Source organism: Numida meleagris, chromosome 3 (genome assembly GCF_002078875.1).
Source record: "Numida meleagris isolate 19003 breed g44 Domestic line chromosome 3, NumMel1.0, whole genome shotgun sequence".
Taxonomy (NCBI): domain Eukaryota; kingdom Metazoa; phylum Chordata; class Aves; order Galliformes; family Numididae; genus Numida; species Numida meleagris.
In genome coordinates, this window is record NC_034411.1 from 33,943,336 (window position 1) to 33,965,399 (window position 22,064).

Here is a 22,064-nt window from a genome sequence, read left to right on the forward strand (position 1 = left end):
CCGCCGCGCCACACGGCCGCGGTTCGTACCCAGCCGCTCGGCCGTCCGCTCCAGCACCTCCTGCAGCTTGTTCCGACTGCGCCCGGCCACGGCCCAGCGCAGGGGGCCGCGCAGCTCCCCGCCGCTCGCCGCCCGCGCCACCTCCTCCACCACAAACTGCCCGGTGAAGCCGCTGGCCCCGAACACCACCAGCTCGTAGGGCCGCTCGGCCGCCTCCCCGCTGCCGGCCGCCATGGCGAGAGGATGGGACAGGATGGCAGGCAGCGAAGCTCCGCACAACCGCTCAGCGCCTGGCAGCGGCCGGCACGGCGCGACCCCGCCCCACGCCCGGCCCCGCCCCACGCCCAGCCCCGGCCCGGCGCGCGGGGCGGCCGTTGCGGCCGTTGGCGGCTCGCGCTGCGGCTGTGGGGGTGGTTGCTGCCGCCGTTCCATCCGCTTTCTGTACTCACAGCAGACATTGTCCCTAGCAGCGCAGCACTACTACGAATGATCAACGTGCACTTGTCAGATCAGCCATGCGGATGAACTAAGAACTGCTGTTAATCAGAAAGGAAAGCATAATTACATACAGGTAAAATCAGTCAGTTTCCTCCCCAGTTACAGCAAATAGTTGCCCAGAGAGGTTGTGGATGCCCCTTCCGTAGAAGCATTCAAGGCCAGGCTGGATGGGGCTGTGAGCAACCTGCTCTAGAGGGAGGTGTCCCTGCGAATAGCAGGGGAGTAGGAACTAGGTGGTCTTAAATGTCCCTTCCAACCTAAACCGTTCTATGATTCTATGAAGTACTTAGGTTCTGCTCAGCAACAAAGGCAGTGCAACTCCAAACACGTCGTTCCCATTGCGATGACCCTGTACATCTCAGTGATGAGGACCACTGGTGATGGCCCAGCACAGTGAAGCACGATCATATTTTCTGTGCTCTCCCTGGCCAGGCTGCTCACCTCAATCCCTGAGGCTTGCAGGGAGCATCTCCCATACCTAAGTCAGCCCTGGCAGAGGCTTGTGAGCTGAAGACCTCCAGTGACAGAAACGTCACACTAGTCCCCAGGCCATCTCCTCCAGCACTGATGCCCTTATCACTGGGAGCACAAAGCTAGGTCTACACATCCTCTAATTAAGTTCAGCCCTTTCTCTCATTTTCGGATGGTCCTGCGTGGAGCCAGGAGCTGGACTCAGTGATCCTTATGGGTCCCTTCCAACTCAGGATATCCTATGATTCCTCTTCCTAGAGGACAGACGTTGATAAAAGATTTCATTCCTGAGGAGTATATAGGAAAAAAATGCTGCTAAGCTGGAAACTTCCATGCATCTTGTCAGCTTTCCCTAGGTTAAAAGTACTTATTCTTTTCATCTTTCCTCATAGATCATTTCACACATCTACCTTTCTTCTTGTTTTTCCAACTCTCTGCAGCTGGTTTACATTTTTCTTGAAACCTGGTGTCCGTTGCGAAGCCCCATGTTAACTTTCCCAGGTCTAAATTGATTTAAAAGGTGATGTGATGTGCTGGAATCAATCCCCATCTCAATATGCCCAAACATTTGCCTTTTCTCTGTGAGTGTCCCTTTGCTGGTGCACATTCAGCTCATTGCCCATTTTATTTCCAAGGCTCGTTCTGCTTTGTCTTTTCCCATGTTGGATTTGTGGTGAAGATTGATGTCCTTCCTGAATACATTTTGAACATTCCATCTCCCGAGGCATGGGAGATCCTCACTCCAAGCACCGGCTCCACTCCTCGAGTTGTGCTGATGCTGTAGTTTGTAGGCCTACGCCATCAGCTGTGTCAATGAAACAACTCAGTCTAACAAAAAACAAAGGAGAAGTGGGGGGGAGGACAAAGACGGGTTTTGTGTTCTTTATTAATCCAGATCATTTTGTTGATCTGATTTACAGAGCAACCCTGCAAAACCAGTTTCTTGTTTGAGGTCACTGAACATCTCATTGGGCGAGCTGGTTTCTCACTATCATCTCGTCCTTCCTACACACTGGGATAACTTCCAGCTGTGCTCTTAAAGCTGCCAAACTCCTCTGAGCAACTTTCTTCTTTGCCTTCATTTTTCTCTTCTTCCTATTCTCAAAATAAAGACTATTTTCTTTGATGACACTGTCTTTGGTATTCCACTCTTCTCCTCTGCAAAAGCTTTGAAAAGAAGTCACAACAGTAAGAGAGAGATTTTTCCCCAGCTTGAAGTAAACAAGAATTATTTTTTCTCCAAACTTTGGTTCAACTTTTAGAATTGTTTGATAACAGGAAATTGTAAGGAGTCTGCAAGTTGTGTGAGGCTCTGACACAGCTCGCAGGCCTGGCTAGCATCCTCAGTGAGCTTTCCTCAGCCCTTTGTTCCAGAAACTTGCCTCTCTTTCTCTCTTGCCTTCTCTCCTTCTTCCTCTCCATCATCCCTCTTTCACATCTCATCCCCTCTCACCACCCAAAAAAACCAAAGCAATTTACAAAGCTACAATTCTGATTGGGACCATCTGTGAAGAATCGGGGCTGCATAAGCTTCCTCGTGCCATATGCAGTTAATAAGGCCTGCACTGCATTGTTGGGCAGTGGCCTGGCAATGCAGGCTTGTATGCAGAGCTGAGAACCCTCTCAGGGACTGAAATGTTACACCAAATCGGGCAGAATTACCCTGTTTAGCAAGTCACAACTCTCAAGGTGTCCTCTACTCTTTCAGCGTCAGCTATATTTCTTTAAAACACATCTACTGGAGCAAAATAGTTCATATAAATTGCAGCTTATGCGAGCAAGAAATGAGACTTGTAGAGCTGCTGAGGGACACCTGAAAACCAGTGAGAAGGACGTAAAAAACACAAGGCAAAACTGTTACTTTGTTTGCATAAAATTTCATAATGGCAACTCCAACTCCTTTTTTTTCTTGGCAGAGACGTGGCTGGCAAGTGGAAAAATCCTTCTGTTTGTCGGCAACTCCAGTTCCACTCCAGTACCCTCCGTAAAAAGAAGACCAAAAAGCAAAGTCTCTAAGCCAGCTTACAATCCTGACCTTGGAACTGAGAAGTAGGCAGGTAGGTTTCAAAATAGCAAACATCAAGGGAATGTCAAGGCTCTGATTTTACATGGAAGGCTTACAGCAGTCTTGACTAGAGGCAAAGGTTAACCTGTCTCCCTAGTTAGTGTTGCCAATGCAGGATTGCAAAAATTATTCTGTGGGAAAGCTGTGGGATGCCTTACATTTTCCCCGTGTCCAATAAAAAGACAAGAAATGCCAGATCTGCTGCCAGCTGCTGCTCCCCAAGGGAGGTTCCTACCTGGATCAGCTTTAGAAGCTCATAAAAATACATCACTGTTTCTTTTTAAATCTTGTGTTTTCAGATTTGAAGGTACTGATTTTTTTTTTAAAATACACATGTGCACACAGATGTTTGTTTAAAGATTTAAAAGTACTTCAGTTAAAGCCTCTTTAAACCAGACTGCCTCAGTCTAAAATAACTTTGATCGCTAGAAGGCCTTTCCAATTTCTTTGGGACCAAAAAGCACACTTGGGCTCACGAGCAAGCCTTGTCTTTTCCAGTCCTTTCAATAAAAAGGGGCATGCTTCCCTTTGCTACCTTCTCCTGTTCCACCTAGAGCCTGTGGCAGGATCTGAGTCTGCAGGCATTTACAACAGCACTTATCATCTCTTCATTTGATGCTGTTGGTGTCCTGAGAAAATCCTTGCTTTCAATATTTATATATTCTTCAGACACCAATCCAGGGTTAATTTTTTCCCACTCAGTTATAACTTCAGGATATGTTTTGTTTATTAGAGTGGAAAATGAAGATGCTGTTCCATCACTTCAACAATAAGGTAGCAGGAAGAATGCAATGTGCTATCAGTTGCACAGTGCAGCATGAGGGCAGTGCTTTTAAAAATCCATCACTGTAATTGTATCATACCCCAAAGAATAAAGTAAGGTCTTTGAGTTGCATCACTACAAAAGTTACTACAGGATGCAAGAAAAGTAGAGCATGAGATTAGGCAGAAGTGTTGGGAAATAATGCTATCTAATAATGCATGGATAATTCATTGCAGAGTATGAAAAATGCTGTGGTGAGTCTATATGGAATAAAAAAGAAAGGCAGGCACCTACCTACCAGCTGCAGTTACTCAGCACTGTAAGCCTGTGAGAACAAATGTTCCTGGAACAAAGCCCACGCTTCTCAGTGCCGCAGTGTATCTTATCCTTAACATATGCAGAATATGGCTTTATAATCAGATGCTCCAAAAAGCTGCACCGTACAGAGCTTTTGAATTTGTAATAAACCAAACCATTTAGAGTGGGAGAAAAAATGATAGAATCATAGAATATCCAGAGTTGGAAAGGACCCATAAGGATCACCGAGTGCAACTCCTGAAAAAACGAAAAGCTTGAAATTAAGAAATGCATTTCCTAAATTCAGTTCAACGGGGAGTTGCTTTCCATCTGTGGCAGTTTGGTAATATTCTATTTTCTGGTAAACAAATTTTATGGAATTAAAGACAGAAAAATGAAGAACACAAAGTAGAATGGATGCAAATACTGAAATTCAGCAATAGGAAGGAAAGCCAAGTATTCTAAAATGCTTCACACCTTTTAAAATTGATGTATATGTAGTATACATACGTATATGTATTCAGCCAAGTAATAGTAACCGAGCAAAGTTATTTCTGCCTATTTTACTTATTTCTTAATTTGGAGCTTACAAAAGACCACATGAGAGTTTATGACGCCTGCAGACCCCCTGCTCTTCTCTTGCTTATAAGTTGTGTGTATACACTTTCCCATTCATACACAACTCTAAGCAATCTCTTAGAAGAATAAATAAATGCATGCTCAACTCATAGAGGTAGAGTGGAGGTCATTCAACACATCCTGCAGTTGTCAGTTCTCAGACTGAACCCGAAAAATGTGCAGGAATGAGAGGATTAATAAACCCACAGTATTGCAGTCACATTCTAGCTTTCTTTTATGGAGAAACAGGAAAGCATAGGGGAAGAACACATTCTTCTGATAACACTGAACAACAACCAAACTTGCATCAGAACACCATATAATAAAAGCGGCCACGTGGTATATTAGAGACAAATAGCTAAAAGATGGTGCTCTTTGTAGGTACTGCAGGGCTCTGCCCCATCTGACATCTCACCAGTCATTTTGATGACAACAGTTAAACATTTGAAAAGTGGCCATAAGGTAAGCACTTACTACTGTAGCAGGTGCACAGAAATCATTCATAGAATCATGGAATCATTTGAGTTGGAAGGGACCTGTAAAGGTCATCTAGTCCAGCTCCCAAAATTGGATTCACTCCAAATTCAAAAGCGGCTAAGAAATTACAAAGTGAAAAGGTTCAGAAAAAGCAGACTGTACTGGAGAAGTGATCCAAGTTTCAGACATTCAGTGGGAGGTTAAAACATGGAAGGTAGTTGTGTTGAGAGATAGGAATAAAAGCTTTGCCTGGTGAATGGCAAGTGTGGGAGATACTAGCTATGCAGAATCATGAGATCACAGAGAAGGAAATACAACGCTGTCAGCATCTGAAAGTCTAATTTAAAACACTGAGTTCTGGTTCAGCTGCTTCACTACAATAAATATACTAATAAATTGCAGATGGTTCCAAGAAAATAATCCAGAAAATAATGAATTATCCAGAAGGATGGAGACTCCTGTCAGGAAAAATCAAATTCCATCTATATTATTAAGTTAAAAATAGCTACAAAGGCAGGAAAACGCTTTGCAGATATCTGAGGATGTGACTTCTAGGGACAGAGTGAAGGACTTTCAATATGAAACGTGCACCGGAGCAAATGTGGCTGATACAACTCAGTCCTCACAGCAAAAGATTTGGTGGGAGGATGAGGGCAGTGATTTGGTAAGCACCAGTGGATGGGACACCTGGAACTGCACTTGCAAGTGTGCAGGGCAGAACACCAGGACACTGTGAGGATGCAAAGTGTTGCCACAGGAGTGAGCAGATGGAGCACACAGCTCACCTGTTCTTTACCATCTGCAATCTGCAGCAGTGGAGTGAATTGTAAAATTCTCTAGCCACCTTTCCCTCAACTACCTCATGAGTGCAACAACAGGTTCTAAATAGTCTTTAATGTTTCTTGTACCTTACTTAAGCAATGCCATTATAGAGGGAAAGATACATATTTGCACTAATTAGCTAGATCTGCTTGCAGGCACAAATATACAGTTCCTCAGTCATGCACTGTGGTTTACTGGCTTCAGTTGCCTACAGAACTGCTTGGTGGCCAGCCAGGCCTGGCTGCACACCCACGTGCCTCTCTCTGTTCAGTGCATTTGAATGCTGTGTCAGTGTTCACATACAGTATCCACAAATACTTTTCATCTTTAGCTTTGTACACAGTCTGCTTTCATGCAAAGAAGGACTCAGATTGTCCAGTTTTACACACTGGCAAAAGCACAATGCCTCATTTTTGTTGCGTTTATAAATCATAGCTGAACTGCACAGGTGTTACTGTTCTCAAGGGCCTTGTAGCTCTTGGCCACTGCACCCTGAAGAGGTATTTCTATGCTGTGGGAAGCAGTGCTTCAAAGTACCTTCTTCTGTGTCTCCCGTGCAGCTACTGTTAAACAGCAGCACAAATCCCAACAAAACTTCTCACAGGAGACCTCCAGTTGAATTTAGATGTCTCTAACATGGGCAAAGGTAAAATGTATTCCATTTTCCTTGTAGAAAAGATCTGAATGGATTTCTGGTATCTGTAATGTTAGAATGGGGCACATTTTCCAAAATATGCAGCTCAGAAATATGTTCTATCAAGGAAGTTTTCTGAGAATTGCCACAAGAATTATAAATTATTTCCTTTTGTTCAATCTTTGGAAAGCAGAAATTTAGCCTTCAGACCACTGTCGTACCACAGACTGAGTTTAGATTTAGTAGCTGGTACACGTAGCATTTACTGAGGATGGAAAGAACAAAAACACAGCATGTAATGCAGAGCCAGCAAATTCCCCTCATTTTGTTGAGCTGGGCAGCTCAGCGGTATGCAGGGCTGGTCACTGAACTTTGAGAAATACTAAAGAACCTGGTGGTCCTTCAGGACAGGGATACCTGCAGTGGAGCATACTTCGTCATTCTTGACATACTTCCAACATCCCCACATGACTGTTTGCAAAGCCTGCGTAGAGCCCAGCATTGGTTTATGTCACAATGGAGCCTCACTTAACTAACACAGAGACAACTCTCTCCTCTTTTCTGAATTTCTAGGGTAGCATCAATGTGTCTTAAGTGGACTGAGAATCAGTTATTTAAGGTTTTACTTCAGCAACACCATCTTGTCTTGTCACCTATAAAAACTTGCTTGACTCATGGAAAATAATGAGCTGAACATGCTATTTTCTTTGTACAGCTGAACATTTGCAGAGTGGATAAAGGTCAGAGGCCCCAGTCTGATATTCTCTCACCTCCTCCTGGAGAGCACAGTGCCTACGACTGCCCTAGGTGATTTAGATGACTTTTCTAATTCATGGTTTGCCAGAAAAGAGACTCTCAAGATGTGGCACACAATTTTCACAAGAGTTTTTTAAATTTAAAAAAAAAAAACAAAAAACATGTATCTACAGTAGCAGATTCAAAGTCTCCATTGTGCCAGCTTTTATCTGAAGAGGAATAAATATTTCCTTGTCAACAGCTACTGTGTGAGGGGAGGACAGGGACTGCCAGACGGTTGATAACCTGGCCACCAGAGAAGCATATTTATAAAATTCTTTGCTCATTAATAACTTCCTGAACATTAGGTAAGTGCTTTCATAACAGCAATTACAGCCAGTCAACAGAACCTCATTGCTACACCTGGTGCATTCAACTGCTCCACTCAAACTGCCTGCAGCAGCAAGCCAGGTGGTACAGCAACCTGTGCTTGCAGCTCAGCATGGTAGAAGAAGAAAAGATAGGGAGAGAGGATAAAATTAAGTGCAAAGTGCTGGTGAAATCTGATGGACTGTAAGTAGGTGAGTGGCTTCAGTTGAAGGCATTCAGTCGATAGGCAGAGTCCAAAGACTGGGATCTTGGTGAGGAGAGTTACAAGGAAAGGAGGGTAGAAGATCTGGGGTAGTGCACCAGCTTGTGGGAGTGGGACCTGAAGAAATACATGCATCTGGGGATCTGATGAAGGGAAGGAACACACTAGGAAAGGGGAGGCAGGCAAGGATGGAAACATACCACTTCTGACCCATTTTTATGATTTGGAAAAACGTATTCTGGTAACATCTCCTGATTCTGACATGCAAACAAATTAAAGTTTGACACCTCCCTGTTCCAGTTCAGTCTTCTACAATTTATCAGCAATTGAAAGTTCAGCATGCTTTTCATGATACAGAGTCTGCAGTTGCCCACACAGAAACTAGATTGACATGAAAGGTTTACAAAACATGAAGCATTTAACAGACTGACTGGAGCAGCTCCTTGCTAGGCTCAGAAACTATGTCTGAGCTCCCTCTAGCGAATCGTACTGTTTTTCTAAATTCAGAGATCACTACCAGCTGTCATATACTTGTGGACTGAATAGCTACATTTATATGTATATACATGTAAATATATATATTTTTAATAAGCAGACAAAGGGTCTTTGTACCTGTCCGGTACAGTTCCTATTAATTCTACTTCACAAAACTAAGTTCTTTTTTTCAGAAGTTGCTAGAGAAGTAAAAAAAAAAAAAGAACAAATACATTTTTAATAGCGTTAGAAACAAGTTGAGACTAGACTGTTACCAAAGCTCCTGCAAAACAAAAGCAGTAGCTTTATGTAACTTCCTACTTTAGGTAGCATAAATATTTTCTAAAGTAGCATTTCTGGAAGGGAAGATGAGACAGGGCTTTCGCCATCAGAAGTGTGAAAACAACCACCAGAAACACGGCTGGCGTATAAATCAATTCCCTTGGTATCATAGTAACAGGAAAATGTGTGAATCTCTATATATTTGTAAAAGTCAAACTGCCCAATTTTCTGAATTGATGAATGAATTCTGAAACATGGCCACTATAAGCCTAAAAGGAAGAGGGTACCACTCATTTAAGTGTCAGAATCTAGGTTATTTTCCCATTCAAATCTCCTTTACAAACTTTAAAATATTTCAAATCATTCCTTTTTAAAACATAAAGGTTTCAAAACCAAAACAATCATTTTAAATAAATGTTTCTCTCTGTCTCATTGAACACGTGGCTTGAGATGTGTTAATCCTGATGGCATTTCTCTTCCTACCAGTTTGATTATTTACTTTTGAAATCAGGATGCTTCTGTATGCAAAGAGCTTCAGCTACAGCTTCAGCTACTGTTGCCTCGGCTCTTCCATACATGCACACACATCTACCTGTGTCCTCACAGTGGGGGAAAAATAGGAATATTTTAACCAAAACAACTCTCAGCTATCTAGTCGTCAGTGTAAGCATGTTTTCCAGTTCTCCTGCTGTTTTGCATTGGATTTGTACACAGCTTACTTCACCCGGCGCTGACTTGGTGCAAGGTTGAGCGCCTTGTCTCATTTTTATCCTCTCTTGTAGGCATTGCTTTTACAGCAAGCTGTGCACTACTGTTACTGTTTCCTGATTTTGCTGTTCTTTGGCTTGTTTTCAATTTTGCTGTGCCTGTGGGACCACGTTTCTTTGCACTATTCAGCCACAACAGCAAATTAACTCCTGTTCATATACTCATCCTCTTCAGGAGTCCCATGCCACTAAATAAATCCTTACCTCTGAGATGTATGCCACTAACAGTATTCTACGGTCCTATCTCCTTTACAGCAGAGAAGTAATTCCCTCACAGCTCTGCCTGGACTTCTGTTCCCAAGTTCTCAAATCCAGGTGCAAGTTTAGTAGTGGGCATGCTAGCAATCATGACATTGTTGGGATTACAATGAAAGGCTGTTAGCACATCTGCCAGGGGAAGTGCAAGCTGCAAGGAGAAAAATCTCAGGAAGATCCTGGAAGATCTCAGGTGGAGATGAAGCACCCAGGGGCTGGGTTAGCAGGAGCCACAGCAGTCTCTTTCCCTCCTGGGCAGGTAGCTTAGAGCAATATGGTCAGATTCCATATCAGAGGAAGCACATAATGCTGAAACCATCCAGCCTGGGGCAATGGAAGCACAAAAGAGGCATGAAACTAAGTTAACAGCAGCACACTGAGGCCTGTTTAAAAACAGCGCTTAAACAAAGTAAAGGCTCTTTAGTGGACTTGAAGACAGAGCGCTGTTCCATTTCATTGTACACCTAACAGCAATACCTCCCAAAAGAAGTGATCTCTAATGATCACTCGCTTAAGTCTTATAATGGCTCCATGCCCTTGGTAAACATTAAGAGCTCCAATTGTCCTTTCTGCCCTTTTTTTTTTTTTCATTTTATTAAAAATGACCAATCTTTCCTCTAAGGACAGATAACAAGGTCCAGTAGGTGAACCTGAAGCTGAAACTAGGACATTCTAGCTTAAAAATAACTCATTAGGATTTAGGCATGTAAGTCACCTCTGAAAACAGGCCGTAGATGCTCACTGTACTGCACAATTACCAGTTAAAAACAGCTACTAAACTTGTATGTCTGGTTCAAAGAGTATTACAGATATCCTGAATGTTACTGTCAAGCATTTATGAGCTGCATTGGTGAGCATGGATTTTTGCATTGAAAATCCGGAGCAGAGAAATTGTTCAGCATCACTTAGATCTGAGGAACAGCCCTGTGCTCTTATCAGCTACTGTACCTGCAAGATGTGGACCGATTTTCCTCTCATTAATGCTTGAGTCCTTTCCCACGTTCTTCTATGCCCAATTTCAAAAACCCACACAGTGAACCGAAGCTTGTTGCAGTCCTGCTATGGTGGCAGCCACCAGCCATGCTGCATGAGGCATTTCACCTTGCTCATGGCCTAGGATGTGTGGTGGACCCCAGTACCAGGCCCTGCAATGCCTGAGGAGCCCGCAGCGCTGGCAGGCTGCATCGCTTGGTGGTGGGTGATTTTTCTCTCGCATGCGCTGCCAGGCTGGGCTTGGGTCAGTGTATGCTTGTCCAGAATTGGTGTCCATCACTAGGGTCAGGCCCATGGTGCTGTCCTGCTTTCAATGTAAGCAGGAAGAGAACAGAAAAAGAATTCAGTGGAAGGCAACAAAGGTGATTAAGGGCCTGGAGCATTTCCCTTATGAGGAAAAGCTGAGAAACCTGTGTCTGTTAAGCCTGGAAAAGAGAAGACTGAGAGGGGATCTCATCACTGTTTTTAAATAACTAAAGTGTGAGAATCACATCGATGGGGTTGGACTCTTTTTGGTGGCACACAGCAATAGAACAAGGGGCAATGGGCAGAAACTGGAACACAGGGAGTTCCGCACCAACACAAAGAAGAATTTCATTACTGTGAGGGTGACAGAGCACAAGAACAGGCTGCCCAGAGAGGCTGTGAAGTCTCCTTCTCTGGAGATATTCGAGACCCATCTGGATGCTTTCCCATGTGGCCTGCTGTAGGGAACTGCTTTGGCAGGGGATTGGACACAATGATCTCCAGAAGTCAGATTCTAATAAGAATATACATCCATTTAATTGAGACTACAAAAATACTGTTTGGCCTGGGATAAAGCACAAAGTGCTGAAAATACAACACAGAGAGGAAGCCTTCAGCTCTGATCACCTGTGTCCCAGAAACAGCTGATTGCATAAATGTCTGAAATCACAGCTAACATTTCGTAATTGCTTAGCAGCATTCTGGGTGGTAAAAAGGATATCTCTGAAAACCCTTACAAATAAAGCCCACAAAGAGCCGCTCTCTCATTTGAATCCAAAAGCTGTATCTACAGTGTTTTCCACTTTATTCCCTCCCACTCCCTTGGGCCCTCTTGCTTTCTCAAGGCTGAGGCAGCTCCCCTGGCATGCCAGCTGCCTCTCCCCGCATCCCCACGGCTCCCTTGGCAGGCAGGCAGAGCGGCCGCAGGCTCTGCTGGGTAGGGATGGCACAAAGGTCTCCATGGACTCTTTTGCAATACGTGCCTGGGAGGGGAAACAGCAGAAATGTTTATGGTGAACATGTTATTACAGCCCTCATTGTTAATCACCGAGCAGCTCCAGGAATGCTGCTCTGCTGATTTTCCCACCCTAGAAACCTACCGGAGGAACTTTAAGCTTATGTCCAAGAGTCCTCCAAACTTCTAGCTGAGCAGCAACACCTTGGATGTGCATCCAGATCCCAAGTACCATCAAATACTGCTGAAATTACCTTAAGTACACTGGAATACATAACCAGTAACAATTTCGTTTTCCTTACCTACACCAGAGGTTTATGTCAGTTCCCCTGTCCAGGAAATTAGTCACACATTGGTGGAGCCAGGGTGAATTCCCACGATAGGTGGAACCAGAAAAGTCGTAGCCATCTCCTTCCACAGCTCTTATTCAAGGTAGGCTGGATCCAGGTCCTCCCCAGAAACCTGCTAGAAGTCAGGCAAACTGCTTCGAGAAACTTTGTGGGAACTGATTGCTCCTCCCAGGACTGCTGAAGTGAGAGCAAGCACGCAAGAATCGGTCACCTAGAGGGGACGGCAGGACAGGCGGGAGACTGCACAGATCACTCAGTTAACTTGTTTTTCTGTCTTCTGCTTTTGAAAAAGGACACTCATTCTGCTCAGTGTAGCAGAACCAATTACACAACACAGGTTTCAAATCTCTAATTACAGTGAATGCATTTGCCTCGTTATTGCTGGAGGGAAAGAAACATGCAATGAAGCCACAGTATCTGTGACAACAATGTCATGTGCCTTGCTGATCAAAAACTAGTTCACTGCTGAATTTCAGTGTCACCCTTCCTGGTAGTAATTATGCCTTACAATTAAAAAAGACTTACCATCAAGGCTATGTACAAACAAAATATTTTCATATGAAACAGGGAACTCAGTTAGCAAAATATTACAATATTTATTAATAGTCTATAACAAATATTTTCAGAAAGTCTCATTATTTTAAGAGCCAAGGTATAAAACTTCTGTGATAACGAATAGTCTAATCTTTTACAACTGGAACTAGGTCAGCAACAAATTAAATTACCCAGTCAGCATGAAAAAACAAATTGCAGCAAAACTAAAACTGCTGTTAAAATAGACCTCCAGCCTCTCTTGCTAGTCTGCCTTAAAATGAAAAAAAAAAAACAAAACACCTAAACAACAGTAATATCAGGATGTCATTGTTTTGAGAAGGAATTAGGAACTGTCACATTGCTTTCCGATTTCTGAACTAGAAAGAGAGAAAATTTACTTCAGAACAGCAAGACCGAGAAACAGCAGGAAAGTTATAGCAGCAGAGTATGGAATTCTTTCAGTCTGCCTTTCACTGAAAAAGATTGCTTGAAATAAATTCATGTTGGTTTCAAACCATAGTGATACAAGAGCCATAAGGCAATTTAGTAGTCTTAGGTAGGTGTCTTCTCTATTGGGAACAAATTCCTCTAGAAGGCTGTTGCAAGAGTAGGAGCAAAAGGAAGCACCTTTGTGGGTCAGAAAGATGGAGCTTGAGGCTGCTCTTGAGCTGTTATTCATGTGGGTATCAGGGAGGTGGGAGCAGGGAGAGCAAAGTCTGTCTGTGTACTTAGTGGCTCTGCTTTACAGAGATGTAGGATATACAAGAAGTGAAACATAGAGAAGCCTCATGGTATCAGGTACAGAAGCCTCATGCACTGCTAAACAGTATGACACCTCTTGCTTTAAGCACTAATTATAATAGTAATAAAATTAATAACTCCAAGATTAGAGGATCATCAGTAACAAACCCATGCAGGCCTTCCTGGGCAAGAACAACAGTGAGAATATCAAAATCTGGCTTAGCTATAGCTAGGTGTGATGTTGTGACAGAGTCAGAAGGTTTTTTCCTACTTAGTTATGATGTTGTTCTGGAAGAAAATAGCCTAACACTCAAAATGTTTGGCTTAAACTACAAATCTTAAAGTAATGCAGCTCTGTTGCAGCTTTTGTGAAGAGCACTATTTAATAAGGCTGTAAAGTCAGTGACTTAATAAGCCTGCTTGTACTTTATGATTTGGGCTTTCAGTACCTATGTATTTTCTTCAATTACATTAGCATTTCCTGTTGTCCGTAAGGATTCCAGTTCATGCAGTCACTGGAAAGCTACTCAGTATTCCTTTCACGTTCTCTACTCAGTGCATGGATCGAGGTCTCAGATATTAACTAAATGCCTCCTCTCCAACAGGTTCTGCTTACGAAACTGTTCACTTGAAGTGATGCATTAGCGCTCATCTTACTGCAGTAATTGAAGTCCTTCATGTAACCTTATAAAGGATACAAACATTAGAATACTTGATCTCTGCCAATGAGTTTGCAAAATATTTTGAGAGAAAGCTGCTTTACAATTCACATTACACTAGTGCAAGTTGGGCCAAACACAGGTTTTGGCATTAATTTGCCTGTTTGGAGCTGATTTTGAACTTCCAGTATAGCTACAATGGAAATTTGCAGTAGATCTAAATCAAACTGTTCCTGAGGAGGAAAACTGAGAAGGAAGCAAATAAGATTTTAACAATAACATGAAAGCCTGGTATCATTAAAAGGCTGGTCTATCAGTACATTTCATGAAAAAAAGCCAATATTTCTCACAGAAGCAGCAGCAGCAGGAGTCTGATTTTTATTTTTTGTTTTTTAGTATGAGATATTTGAAACAAAGATCCAGTGAGAAACAAGAAATAGCCTGAAAAAAGGATGGTAGTTACATCCCTCTCTCCTCATTACATTTTGAGTAAACTGGTAGCAGTGAGTATTCCTTCGGAAGGAAAATTCCAATCATATGACCTATTTTCATTTAATTACATGACCTACACATTCCTTCCCCTAACAAGGATTTGTTTGTTTGTTGTTTTGTTTTGGTTTTGTTTTTAACCTTTACATACCCATGCCTTTGGAAATGGAGACAAGTGCTGAAAAGCAGTACCTCAGTGAGGCGAGCTCAGATGAGTACCTCAGCTCATGAAGATTGATAGGATTATTCATCTACTATTTTCATTTCTGGTTTGTCTCTGTGTGATAGAGATGGGCAGCATTAAATGCTGGCTCCTCTCTATTTAGTACTCCCAGCATCAACTGAATTGGTCCATGCATCAACATGCATGAGTCCCAAAATGAGCACACAACAATGCCTTACCTGCCTCCTGTGACCCAATTCCTTTCAAGTTTTGCTAAGTAGCTACAATGGCATCGTTCTTCTCTGCCACCACTGGAGTACATGTTAGAAAGAGATCAGCAAAAGCTGCAACCTTGGCCTTGTGCACAAAAGCCCACCAGAAAATCACTTGTAAATGGGGCAACACACAGCAGCAGAAGGCAAGATGCCTCAATCTTCCTGGAGTTAGGGGCAGTTTCACAGCTAACACCTATGACAGAGATGTGCTGAGGGAGGTGGCTGTTCTGGAGCACAGAAACTCACCACTAGCTGTCTAAAAAAGACCCAGCTGTCTTTAGTGCATGCAGAGCAGTAAATATGGCAAAGCTGCAATCTTTGGCAATATCATAAGAAGCAATATAAACCCAACAAGTGAGAAAAACATAGTTTGGGAAATATATTCAACCATTTATAAAAATTATACCATGAGGTTTCACTGATTGGTTTGCATAATAGAGCCCTTAATAAGTTTTTGTTTCAGTTGTTAATTTCTTCCTCATTCCAATTTGAAAACATGGTGATTGAAATAATACTAAAGCTGCTCTTCTGCATAATTTATGTGGAACTGCTCAAAACTGTTGGTTTCAAAGTCTTCAAACCCCAAATATCAAGTACACTGATAGACAAACACTAGTGGAATAAGATGTGAAAATTTAGGCAAGCAGTCCTTCAGTGGCTCAACCATAGCAGCCAACTATTATAGAAGGTACTGTATTATATGATAACAAGTTTTGAATAACTCTAGCATATGTTTTGAATATTTTACAGTTACTTCTATTGTGAAAACAGATAAGTAAATATTACAAATAAATTTACCAAGGACTTCAAAAGAATGGTAAATTCTCCTGTGTTTGGATCAGAAGTCATTCCTTCATTGAGCTCACCTTTTCCTTTATGTCATCCAATCTATTTTATCTCTATTTTATCTTCAGAGTTTTTGGTGAATAGCTTGTGATGGTCCAGGGAATCTAAATCACAAATATATCTAAATTACTAAGACCCCACTGTCACTACACTGAGTAACACAGCAGCAGAAATTCTAACCTGTATGAATGCTAATAGTATTGGAGATGGATTTTTCCAGGTTCTCTCTCAAAAGCTGTAGCACGAAGACTTTCAAAATTCACCCAGTCATATTGCTCACAGTCTGCTTATTTTTCAGATGCCACTGGTAATATTGAGACTATTAAAAGCTTTGTCCCGTGGCAGATAGAGTCAGTCGGGAAGGACAGGCAGTCTGGGTACTGCAGATACCAGCTACTGAAATCCATCAAGAAAATGCTTTTACCCTACTCCCATAGGGAAATGCTAAGATGCAAAAGCCATTTTTAGTTCTATATTCTTCCTCTCAGGTTGCCTAAAATAGCTGTAAAATCTCACAGTATGGTCATTACAACACTGAAAAACTCACCAAAAAAAAAAAAAAAACCCCGAAAGAAAACCAGGGGCAGTTTTGACATCTAGCAGCACAGCACAAAAAATGGCAGTGATACTAAAGTGTATCTTTGTGTTTTCAAATACTTATTTCCTACAGCCTTCCTGAAACAGCTATCACAACCTTTGAAAACTCAAAAAAGAAACAAGAAGCGTCTTCTCCTTTTTTTTTCTTTTTTTCTCAGATGTAAGGTTCTTTGCAAATGTATCCTGCGTTGTTACAAGTAATATTTCAGTCAGAAGTATGACTAATTAATTAGTTGCTGATATTGCCTAAAATATTTTACTTACAAGCTTACCACAACCCCACTCACTGCTGCATTGCCAGAGAGCATCAGAAGATATTTCTCCCCATTACATAGGCATGTACTAAAACTCAGGATTAAGCGATGTGCTTAAGACCATGTACGAAAATAATCAGATAGCAGGCAACTAAATCAGTCTTTCAAGTTCCAGTTTTGTGTCTCCTGAAATCTTTGCTCTTTTCCAGCTTACAAGTCCACGTCATCACTCTAACTGCTTCCATCTCAATAATGTTGTATTTCTTCATAAATATGATTCTCCCCAATTTAGCAGGTTGAAACAGGACATGGTGGCTTAGAAGTAAAATTGCGCTATATAAAGTGATAGCACAGTGTCCATAGACAAGCACAAAACGCCTCCCTTATATCAAAGTCAGCTACTCATGAAGTGTCTTCACTGACACTGAAGACAAGAGAGACAACTCAGTTGCCAGAGTTACTGTTATGCCCTGATCCCTTCCCTCCACTGCAGTAACTAATTCAGTACCATTTCAGCCATACTTAGAGCTGATGTTGTTTTGACACATTAGCATTGCTTTACATGCAGACTCATTAAACGTTGTATTCCACTTCTGGGCCCATTAGTCCTTGGAAAGCAGCCGATTCTTCTTCTCTTCTCCTTGTTGCACTTCCATTTTGTGGCTTTAACTCCATAACTGCATGTTCCTCAGCGTCAGTTATATTCTATATCTGAATTCCAATGGAAAGCGATCATCAAACTACAGCTGAACAGTATGCCCAAACTGCTACGGGAGGTACAGCATACTTAAAAAGAATGCCTTTCCATTTGCCCTTGCAGTGCGAATATTGGAAAGCCCTTATTCTGGAAAAACCACTGTGGACAAGAAGCAGATAAAGAAACAAGAAACCATCGACTGCTCTTGTCCTGGCGTCATTTCTGTTCAAGTCAATGAATGCCATCACAAGTCAGGACCACAAGATTAGCCCCCTTGGCAGTACAAACAGCACTCATAGAGCTCCCTCTTTGTAACCTTCTTCCTTCCCAACAGGACAGTTGCATCTGTTGTTGTTTCTCATCTCACACTTCAGCATTGAACTGTAAAGACCGCTGAACAACTGTATTTTTGCATCTGTGAATGCTCCGACATACAGAGAGATGACCAAGTCAAAATGGCTCCTCACTAATATATAGATATCATAACTAATATTGTTGGAAAGACATGGCTGTGTACCAAGCACTTATTCCTGGTGACTTCGCTTCCTACCTCTTTTTCCATATGACTGTGCTTACCTGTTTGCAGTGCCCCACTGGGCGAACAGGCCCTTTGGATCTGCTGCTGCAGAGCTGCAAAGGGGAATGGCACAGCAACACTGGGCACGATGGGCTGCCTTGAGCCGTGCCCTCAGAGTTTTCACTGGGGTTGTGAGGCAGATCTCTAACAGAGTGGTGGTTAAGAACAGATTAATTGACAATAGTGAAATTGGCGATACAGAGCAATTCCGTTGAATGTACCTACTACAGGAAAAGCTTAAGTGATACACTTAAATATTACATTTTCTTTGATGGAATCTTCTTTTGCAATGGGTTATGGCATCAAAGTACTTTGATATCTCTTCAAAGAAATCTTGTTTCCTCGTTGTCTGAGGAACTTAAAACATGGAAAGACGAAGCATTAGAATTATTGCAAAATTACTCTGATTTTAGTGTGGTTTCTGAACCTCTGGTCAAGTCCTTTGTGGGATGCCTCTAATTTCCTCTGGGTCAAGACGCTCAGATGGGTTTCCACACAGAATGTCACTGATAAGGAAGGAATCTAAGGGAAAATACTTCTTCATCTGGAAGGACGAGGAGCTACTCGAGGAAAACAATATGAAGCAAATCCACACAGTAACATATAAGGCATTCACACAGCTTTTCAAACACAAGCAGTTTCCTGCAATGAATACTAAGTTGCTTTCCTCACAGCAGTGTTTTTGGATATCCTGTAAAAATGGACACAGCCCTTTTCAGCCACAGACAGATTTTTTCTTGGCTACATCAAAAAAGCACTGAGCCAGATGGTTAAAAGGAAAGCCACTTGGAGGTAGGAATGAAGGTTTGAGAAAAATAAAATAGTTAAGAATATAAATAAAGAACTGAGAAGAAAGTAGTCTGCTATGTAATCCTACAGTTGAGGACAACAGCTGGGATAAAATGAATTTTAAACTCACCCTGTCATGGTCCTACTGTAATCCATTAACCATATTAGAATTCGTGTCTGTGATGCTAAGTGCTCTCTGACAAGAAGTGCCACAGAGCACAGCCTGTTTTCCTTCAAAAAAATGACTATTTCAAGTCTGCCCTTCTTATTCGTGTTTGAGTGATCTTGAAATCCTGAGGCAGTCTTGGCAATGCTGCATCCATTGAAAACTTCTTATAAGCTTTTGTGGTTTCAGCCATGCCTTTGCTGCAGGATCCTCAAGCCTTCATTCCCTTATGCTGTGTTTTTCTTCTTAAAGAAGATCAGCAAGTTCAGAGTCTTAAAATATTGTTGGTAGTGCTCAGGATAGCAATCACTTTGAAATACTCTAGAAAGGGCTGCAGGACACACTGCACACCCTCTGCTGTGCTGGGTATTCTCAGTGTCTCTGGACACTGCTTATCCTGCTGGCAGGACATCTTCTGCTCAGTCATGGCTGCAAGTCTCCCACAAGTGGAAGCAAGCAGCAGAGAGTAACTACCCCGGGCTTGTGTGGGTACGAGACCATTCCTGGGACCAGCCTCCCACTTGACCTCTGGCTGCAGGGAACACAGGGAAACACAGGCTGTTTGGGAGCATCCTGCTGAAAACCCTCAGGTCTTTGCTGCCAGTGTATGGCTGCTGAGGCAAGGGACTCACCTCCCTGGCTACTCCACACCAGGATGTCACAGCTATGGAAGGTGCCACACAAGGATGAGCAGTGCTAGGCAGACTGGGCAGCACGGCCAGGCTGCACAAGGCTTGCTCTGCAGTGCAAAATTCATCTGGTTCACTGAAAATATTGTTTCAATGCCCTACTGTGTGAGCTGATATAGGTAGTTCTTTCTAATGGGGTGTTTTATAGTACGTGAGTTACTTATTGCTAATTTTGCCATTGTAGGTGAACGGTGGGCTGTTACCCTGCAGTGAATTGGCTCAGGAAAGTAATGCCCTATTTATAGAAAAATATAAGAGGTGGTATATTCAAATTTTTTTTAAGAAAAGGCTTGCCATTGCTTAATTTTCCTTCTTTGCCTTCAGCTAAGGGAGAGCTTTCAATTACACAAAAGTTGAAAAGAAGGTTCCTTTAATAACCTTCTTGGGGCATTTTGGGGGATGCCAAGAACATTTGAAATTATTTTCATCTTTCTTATTTGCAGACAGTGATGACAACATCCACTTTACGGTCAGAACACTTCTGTGCCTCACTCAAGCTTCGTTTCTGCCCGGAGGCAGGATCTGGTGGCCACTGCCTCTTTCCACATCGCTGCATTTCTTCACGAGCGATTTCCCCTTGTGGCACAGTGACAGGTATTGTATGAAGCCCAGTGGAGCTGTGAGATTGTGGCTTGATTTTTTCTAACAGATTTCTCAACTGTGCCTGCTCTGCCGAGCATTGTTGCTTTCCTGCTACTCACCAGAGCGTGAGCAGTAAGGGCCAGACAGCAAAGCATGCAGCCACCACAGGTAGCTCCAGCCTTCTCTTCTGACTACAGGAGCTGCAATTACATCGTATCCCCATGTGGTCTGTTGATACAATTTGTTTCAATACATGCAAATAGCAACCAGCTACCATGGGTATGATGATATCAAGTACTAAAAATACTCTGAAATGGCATTTGGACTTAACTGCTGCATACTAGAAAGGGAATTTATCTCCTGAATAAATTTTATTCCTTACAACCACTGCAAAATTTATAACAATATAAAAAAAAGAGATCTTTAAACAAGGCCCTCAAAGTGTGAAGTCAAAGACAATGTGAAGAACAAGGTACTAATTTATCTTCCCTAACCCATGCTGTCCTAGTGGGCACCAGGACCAGGCAAGAGATCTGAAGCAGGTTTTATAAGCTCTGGGCCCATTTTGTTTCTGTCTGCTATATGACCTTGTACAGACGACTGAAATACTCCAATAGAGCCCTGCAAAGAATCCAGTGATATTTTAACCATTACTCCACCTCTTTCCTCTTTCCTGACTTGATTAAATTGTGGTGGCTTTCTTTTTTCTTCTATATAATCTGGTTGGGAAAAAAAAAAACCCAAACATGGAATCATAGGCTCATTTGAGTTGGAAGGGACTCTTAGCAGCCATCTGGTTTAACTCCCCTGCAGTGAACAGGGTCCCCTACAGCTACATCTGGTTGTTCAGAGCCCCATCCAGACTGTCTTCAAGTACTGGGCATCCACCGCCTCTCTTGGCAACCTGTGCCAGTGTCTCACCACTCTTATTGTAAGTCTTTTCCCTTATGACCAATCTAAATCTCCCCTCCTTTCGTTTGAAACCATTTCCCTTTGTCCTATCACAACAGGCCCTGCTAAGAGTCTGTCGCCTTCTTTATTATAGCCCCCCCATTACTGAATGGCATAATTATCAGAAATATTTCTCACCCTTTACCATTTTTTTTTAAATCTTCTTACATTAAAGGTCTTTATTACACTCCTTCTGCAGCTATTTCCCTATACCTTTACCTTTGTACAACCTTGAGAAGTTGTTTCCCCTTAATCATTAACTTCTATTTAAAACCTCAGAACTTTGATTAATCAGTAGGAATTCTCAGTGTATGGCTTTTTTTAAAAAAAAACTATTCTCTCCTTTCAAATCTTATCTCCTACTTACAGTGGACATTCTGGAGTGACATTGCTAACTTCCATGATGGTAGATGCTGACATTCTATCTAGCTGAAGTTCACTACTCAGATCCTTAGCAGTTCAAACCTTTAGCTCTTCTTTTCAGTGCATCCTTTCTATTATGCACTGAATCCAGCTATCTCAGAAATGCAATGTGAAAGTCTCCTTGCTGCTCCCACAGCCCCAGAGGACGCCTGTGGCTTGACTCCCAGTGCAGTCTTGCCCTCATCACCACTCCTGATGCAGAATGAGTACTGAGCAGCTCAGTGGTACCCTGCAGGAAACACCGTGTTGCTTCCATGGATCAGGTAGTAGACGTGCCTTTGAAACTTTGGGTGTGCTTCAGTACAGTCTCTAATTTTTTTTTATTTTTAAATTATTTT

At 42.4% G+C, this 22,064-nt stretch overlaps 1 protein-coding gene and 2 long non-coding RNA genes across 6 annotated transcripts in view; 1 reads left to right on the plus strand and 2 right to left on the minus strand.

The window, feature by feature from the left end:
- SCCPDH (saccharopine dehydrogenase (putative)) overlaps positions 1–434 on the minus strand; it is a 9,062-nt gene extending 8,628 nt beyond the window's left edge. Inside the window, exon 1 of the mRNA XM_021392121.1 lies at positions 30–434. Coding sequence (XP_021247796.1) covers positions 30–432 — 403 coding nt within the window. The 5' untranslated portion in view covers positions 433–434. The remainder of the gene's footprint in view (positions 1–29) is intronic.
- Positions 440–22,064, plus strand: part of LOC110396478 — a 63,677-nt gene continuing 42,052 nt past the window's right edge. For 2 of the 4 annotated variants that reach the window (XR_002436993.1, XR_002436992.1), the window contains exons 1-4: positions 440–571; positions 2,886–3,026; positions 5,094–5,174; positions 20,214–20,364. This is a non-coding gene — a long non-coding RNA (uncharacterized LOC110396478). Of the gene's footprint in view, positions 572–2,885; positions 3,027–5,093; positions 5,175–20,213; positions 20,365–21,862; positions 21,990–22,064 lie in introns of all 4 variants that reach the window. The other 2 variants (XR_002436990.1, XR_002436991.1) reach the window with 2 other exon arrangements.
- On the minus strand, positions 10,304–12,639 carry LOC110396480. Its single transcript, XR_002436994.1, has 2 exons — positions 12,247–12,639; positions 10,304–11,047 (listed from the first exon to the last, which is right to left on the minus strand). It is a non-coding gene; the product is annotated as an uncharacterized LOC110396480 (long non-coding RNA).